Consider the following 7340-nt stretch of genomic DNA (forward strand, 5'->3'; position numbering starts at 1 on the left):
TTGTGTTTTCAATATTTTTGATCCTTTATGGTCAAGGCTATTGGCCCAAATCCACAGTAATCATAAGTTAGCTCAGATAACAGAGTAGCAAAGTGATACACTAAAAATTGAAAAATTTTTACTTGAAATAGAATGAGTTGTATTGAACTCATCTCAAATACTGGGCATCTCTCCCTGCATGTCCTCAGTAAAGTTGAGTAGAGCACTTTTCAAGTGTTATCTACAGTATTGGGCACTATTCAGTCACATACGCACTGCAGCCTCAGAATGAAAATTCAGTTCCTTCCAGTATGTGAGCCTTTCTGTGTATCAAGAGGGAGGGAGAAAACATGTATCAAAAAACATGTCCTTGCAGGGTTGACTGATTTGTCTTAAACCACACAAGGATCTTGAAATTCTTCAGAACCTCACGAGTCTCCTAGAAACACTTGACATCACCTTTATTTGTTGTACAAATAAGTAAATTCTCCAGATGTACTTCTGTCCTTCTTGTTGTAATTCCTCTGGGTCGTTCATTCTTCCAAATATGTTAGCACAAATTTTTTTCTCCCTGTTTATTTATTATAGGGTAAAACTCCTCGTGACAGGGCTCAGCAAGCTGGTGATCCAGATCTGGCCTCCTATTTGGAGAGTCGACAGAACTACCAAATGGTTCCCCATGAGGATTTGGAAACAGCAGTCTGATGTCTGAAAACAGCGAAGAGGATCTTCAGAAGTAGCAAGGCTGCACCTGAGCACTTGGGCATCGTGTGAGGAAGAAGCTGATGGAATCAACATGTCTCTTGCTCTCATGGAAAATATCAGAGGACATGCCACCAGTTTCTAAGGGCTACAGAGTCTTGCCACGGAACGGTTAGGTTCCATAAGTTAGCCCATGATGGATGAGGTGGGACACACAATGGTCTGTGGAATCCATAGGCCAAGGAAATTTACCTTAATTGCTTCCAGCAAGTAGCATGAACTTCTCCCATGTTCATCTGTACAATTTATTAAAAAAAAAAAAAAAAAGAGAAGTGATTGTGGGGGGACCAAACTAACTGGGACATTAAAACACCTAACCAGGCCCTCCTCCATCCCTACATTTTCTTGCATACCTTTAATTCTCTCATTCCTCTCACTTGTCATCTGGTAAATAGAATCTGTTATCTCTGTGTTTTCACAAGTGGTCAGGCAGTAGCAAAAAAAATTGAGGAGCTCTGGATGCACTTAGGAAAAAAAACATTTTTACCTGCTGTGTTCCCTTCTTTGCTATCCCTTTGGAAGCTCCTTCCTTGGTGTTTGGTCACTGGGGAGTTTTCTCAGTTTTGGAGAGGATTCTGCCTATTGCCTTGTTTTCTAGGGTGTGGTGCACTGTTCAGTTTACAACAGTAACAAAAACTAACCTCCTCATTGTTGCTGCGTATATGCTTATGGTATCCTGATGAGACAGTCATTTGAATAGAAAGGTTGTCCGATATAGCCACACTGTATGACAGAGCAGAAAGTTACCCCTTAAGATTTCTTGCACCACCATTGTACTTATAATGATTGGCTGGTTTTTGTCAGCTTTCAGGCCTGACTAAAGCTAATAGCTTTTTTTTTTTTTTTTTTTTTTTGTACTTCTGGCAAGATGGGTTTTATTTCAAGGAAAGGAAACCTAGGAGGTCATCTGTCAGCCATGAATAAATGAACAAGCACTGCATTTATTGGGAACAGGAAAATTTCCTCTGGCTGAACCTGTAAACTACCTGATTCCTCAAGGAGAATGGAAGAAAGTTTTAAAGAGAGGCTCTCCCCAAGAAAAAGGACAAGCATCAGCTCTTTGCCTCATTACTCACTATAGGCTTGGAAATTTAAACTTAGCTGCTGTAAAGGCCTGCCATATCTACTGTACTCATCTGTTCTCTGTCTTACCTCAAAGATTATAACTACAAAAGAAGAAAAATCAGACACACGCAGACATACAGAAAATTTTCACCTTGTTTTCTATCACTAAAGACAATTCAGCTGCCCGAAATAGCAGAGCTTCCACTTTGCCCAGTTCTTGTGAAGACACTCATGGCCCACTTTTGGCATAATTCTTGCAATAGAGTTTTGAATTTTGCTTTGCTGTTTTGAAAGATCACATAGTGTTTGGTTTCACATGCATTTCTAGGGATAGATCTTTGATAGATGTCGATCATCAAGATTAAATGCAGTTTGGAAACCATGGAAAAAACTCAGGTCATTATTCAGATAAGTTTTTCTTCCTCAGTAGAAGTTGTGGAAATTAAATGAATGAAATTCCTTTCTTTATTCTGTTTAAGTTTTTCTTTTCCTCCCTCCCTTTCACCCTCCCTCCCTTTCTCCCTTCCTTGCTCCCTTCCTTCCTCCCTCCCTCCGTCCCTCTCTCTCTCCCTCCCTCTCTCTCTCCCTCCCTCCCTCTTTTCCTTCCTTTTCCTTCCTTTTTGAGTGATTGTTATGGCAGAGAAAGAAAAGCTAAATATATATATTATTTTATTTTTTCTGTTTTCAAAAGTTTATTTGATATGAGTGAAATATTTCTTTAGTATTTCTTCCTCTGGAAGGAAACTATATATATTTGTAATCTATTGGTCAATGGCGACATGAAATGTATTTTGTCTTTTTTTCTATCTTTACTTCTCTTGTTTGAAAAATAAAATATGAAAGCCAAATTCCTTCCCTTGATAATAACGCAGGGGCTTGTGGTAAAGGTGTATATATGGAATTGAATTTGGCAATGGTTAAAATAAAAAATCAGAGTATAATTTTGGTGTATGTGAAACTTCCATAAGGAAGACCCTCACAGCGTGGTTTCATGGTAGGCCTTGCATCATTTTCCAACTGTGAGGAAAGACTATACTGTAATATTTCTATATATTTGACTTAAAATATAAATGATACTAGTATCAGTTGTATCTTTTTGCTGTTTTACTGGTATGAGAATCAGAGAGATCTTCAATGATACCAGGGACTGGATTTTGTCCTGTGCTGAGGCTGGACTGGGGCCTGAGTGGAGAATGCTCTGTGAGCACCTTGCAGCTCCCTTATCCTTAAGTTACAAGAACAAGGTGGAACAATAAAGGCTTGCTCTGATCACAGGTAGCCTCCAGAGGCCAGGTGTGAGTTATTATACAGGGCTGGGCCTGATCTTTCTTCATCTCCTGTAGTGCTCCCCTTGGTGATATGTCCCTCGTGCACAAGGTGGTGTGCACTGTTCACAGAAAGGGCTGGCTCTGGAGCAAACAGATTTCCTGAGCTCCTTTCTGCCATTCATGCTTCTCAAAGTAGCTGGAGCACACACGAGAGAGCCTGGCCTGCTTTTTCCCTAGCAGCAGGAGTGCGATGCTATGATCAGAACAAGACATTTGTGCCTCTAGAAAGCTTACTGCTCTGTGTACACGGTAGGAGGCAGTTACTGTGTGATGGAAATAAACCCCAGTGCTGAAGATAGGATAGGAACTGGCTGGATGTAGTGCCTTTTAACATTCAAGGTGTCCCAAAGCACTGCAAGTAATGCATTAGATACTGGCAATGTATTGTATGTAGATAACAGAGCATGTGTACTATTTTTTGTGATGGCTCACACACAGCCAGGGATATCAGAGCTTGGTTCACTGAGGGATGAAGTTTGGGGCCAGGATGCAGTAGGATTATTTCCTATTCCTTCCTTCATGCTGTGGGACTCTTGATTTTGGACAGCCTCTAGAAGCAGGCAGACCTCAGCCATTAATGGTAGCACACACATACTGAATCTCTTGAGTACTTGGGGTCTAGCTTAGCACAGTATCATTGTGTCTGCACTGTGTAGAGACCACTGGAAGCCCACTTAGATCACACATGAAACATTTTGATTTTCTAAAAGTATCTGTTCTGTGGCTGTGTCTATATATGTGTGTATATTGCTATATATATGTATATTTATAAATATTAGTATGCATATATATAGACTCATGCACACTTTTAGAACTGTGCCATTTGAATAACAAGGTACCTAGGGAAGCTCAGATGCTGAGGTTGATGGACTGACAAAGTGTCATTTTCCATTTTTGTTATTAAAGGGGACCCTTTTCAGTAGAACTGAGGAGCTCCTGAATTGTTCCATTGTACCAGTTTGACTATCTCATTCTGGAGTTAATTGGAGGGAAATAAAATATTTATAACATTGATAAAATAAACTTACTTTTGTTATTTAATAGCATCAGTTACTTTTATTGTTTCATGCTTCAATGCTAGAGATATCATTCTGTATTTTCCAAGGCATGATGGTGTCATACCTTTCTCACTAATTATAGTACCCTTCAGTATTGTGAGGTGTAAGGCTGAATGACTCATGCAAGACAGGAGGAGTGCAAGGCAAATTTTGCACTGGCTCACAGAATGGGCCTCATACTCCAGTGATGCTTTCATTATTTCACATGAAGACTTGTCTGTGGTTTTACATTTTCAGATACGTGTAGGTGTTTTTAATGACGCCTATCACCTTTGCTTTTCCCCAGCAGCACTTGAATTGTTCAGTATCAACTCATGGCGCTGTAGCCTGGATTCTGCTACATAAGGACTGTCTTATAGAAGTACTGTTGACATAAAGAAAAAAGAACAACATTTATATTTTGTTGCCATTGATCTTCCCAGTTGTATTTGCAGAGATGGCACTTTGTGGATTAATAGTTGTGTTTTCTTTTTCTGGCATGGCAGTGGAGTACTCCTTTAGCAGTACTGAACATCCTCTTTTGCTCATTTTTGCCTTTTTTTTTTTTTTTTTTGCCGTGACAGAGTCATGCATGGTAATGAAAATCACTAGCACACAAACTTGCGGTTGGAAGATGACTATTTTCCTTTCAAGCTGTACCAGATGCCTGCTGTAGGGTGCAGTTATGTGTTGACCCTTCCAGTTTGTCAAAAACATGTTGAGAAGATCTGATTCTTGGTAAAAGCTGTGAAATGGACAAGGTACATTAGTAATCTAAAGTTTGCTGGTGTTTAACGATACACAAGAAATACATGAATATGGTGGAAATATGGATACCTTGAAAACACTCCAAGGAAAATTATGACCTTGCATTTCATATATTCCAAGAAGGAAGCAGTTCCTTATGCTGATCCATCTGAGGTGTGTCATTTTCTTACCTCCATTTTTTGCATCTGTTGCATCAGACTAACATCCATGAAGGTGTACTTTGCAAGAAGGGTGTTTAAGCTTCTGTATAAGAACTATTCTACTATATTGAAATGAACATTTATTTCTCCATTGTATCTGTTCTTTTCCATTCATCAGACATTATTTCCTCTCGTTATTTTCCTTTTGAAATCTGAGCCAAAATAGCATTGGTTCTTTGTTTCCTAATTAATCTAAAGCCTCAAGCGTGAGTATCTTTAGTTATTTCAGTGGTCCTTTTAACAGCTTATCATAAAAGCGTGCCTTTCTGGATACCTGTGAGGCTACAGGATATAGTATCACAGGGTTTGCTGTGGTGGTACTCATCTTTCCATTTTGCTTTCTTAGCAACAAAGCAGGCAACTATTTTTCTTAGTAATGGATAGCTACAGCTTTAAAATCCCACGAGTTGCCTGCCAAGATCAGTTGATTGCAATGGAGACTCGGTAATGTGCCAAAAGTGACTTGCCAGCATATTGATGAAGACAGACCAGAATTTTATGCAGGGGATGTGTCTCAAGCGTCAGTGCTGTAACTCCTTTTGGAAGGGCATCTCATGACTGCACTGTGAAAATGCTTCAAGAGTAGTTATAACCCAGCCTCACACCCAGCTCCTGGGGCAAACAGAATGCTTAGAGGGGCCAGGATATTCCAGCCTTTGCTGAGGAGTTACCAGTGCCAATAGACTGCAGCAGCTTGGCATAGGCTGCCCAAAAGTAGGCTAAGTACCTTGTCAGTTTCTCACTTCTGTTTAAAAGTTGGCTTGGGAAGGATGGACTGCCCAGCAGCCAAAGGAGGGACCATGGCTAAGTGTACTCCAAGTTGTGCCATGACACCATGCTTCTCCTGACTGCTTTTCCCAGTGTCCTCTGTCAGAGCTCGGGGCCTCTCTTTCTCTCTCTAGCAAATTTCCAGCACCCCTGCCCATGACAATACCCACAGAGAGCAGTGTTCTCTTGTCCCCTGTACACGTGCATTGCAGCAATGGCCCCCACCTTGGCCAAGGGATTTCCTGGCCTGTGTACGGTGCTGCTACTGCAAAGGGGGGAAATTCCTCCCGCAGGCCTTGATCATGCCAGTAAATTCATTACATTTGACTTCAGTGATTAGGCAGGCTTAGAGCTGAATAACCTTACTGTATTCAGCCATCAGAGTGCATCTTGTCTCCTGCCTTATTTATAGGGTGCCACATTCCAGTCTCAGCTGCAGTTTCTTGTTTCTCAGTTTTTTTTTTTAAAAAAAAAGACAATCTATCCTATGCAGTACACATGTATTCAGTTATCCTGAGTGGGAAGGACAGGCCTCTCATTTTAAAAACTCCTCATTCTGATGTAACACACAAGAAATCTAAGCAGGGGGATGCTTTGTAACAAAAGCAATTGTTTCAACATAAACACATCTATAATTCTGGAAAGAATTCTTTGCTTAGCCCTTTAAAAGCGGTCTAGCTTATGCTCCTGTTTTCCTTTTATGGAGGAGATTTTGGGAACCTGAAACAGCAGTGATTCTATTGAAACATACATACAAGAAGGTGAATAACCAAGAGCACAGATGAGAGGTGAGGCTTTCTTCAGAAATTTGGTTTATGCTATTTTGCCCTCATCTACTAGAAACAGAACGCTGATATGCGAATGGTATTTCAGAGTTCCCCAATAGGTTAACAGCTCCAGCTTTCATATATAAAGTACACAGAAGCTGTAGCAGTTTGATGTGCAAGAAATAAGCACCATTTGCTTTAGCAATATAGTACTGCATATGTAATTGCTTCATCTAGAGCCAGCATCTTTTTGCTGGCAAAGTGTAACACCTGGCTCTTCAATTAGTCCCTGTCTAGGAGTATGCTTGACGTGTAACCTACCACTCAGCAAAGTGTGTGTGGTTGCAATCCAGTGCTCCATCATGACAAGTGCTGCAGCAATTAGCTAAGTACTAATGCATGAACCACACAGCAATTCATTACTTAGCCTTACCCTTTATTTTAATGAGGGAAATGGCCTTCTGGTTCCAACTGTCTTAATGACCTTCAATTATCACTTTTTTTCCTCAGCATGTGGCAGAGGGAGAGTGCAGTTCTTGCTCTTACACGTATTCAGAAATACAGGTCTTGTCTAGGAACAGTAGGAACCAGTTAGATTTGTAGGTATGGAGAAGAAACTCAAGAAGCTCTTGAGCTTGATTCAACAGACATGAGCAATTTTGACTT

At 40.4% G+C, this 7340-nt stretch overlaps 1 protein-coding gene across 1 annotated transcript in view; it reads left to right on the forward strand.

Moving 5' to 3' along the window:
• Positions 1–2285, forward strand: part of DGKI (diacylglycerol kinase iota) — a 174628-nt gene extending 172343 nt beyond the window's left edge. The window contains exon 35 of the mRNA XM_021388553.1: positions 568–2285. Within this exon, the coding sequence (XP_021244228.1) occupies positions 568–684 (117 nt within the window). The 3' untranslated portion in view covers positions 685–2285. The remainder of the gene's footprint in view (positions 1–567) is intronic.

The sequence above is a fragment of the Numida meleagris genome, chromosome 1 (assembly GCF_002078875.1).
Source record: "Numida meleagris isolate 19003 breed g44 Domestic line chromosome 1, NumMel1.0, whole genome shotgun sequence".
In the NCBI taxonomy this organism is placed as follows: Eukaryota; Metazoa; Chordata; class Aves; order Galliformes; family Numididae; genus Numida; species Numida meleagris.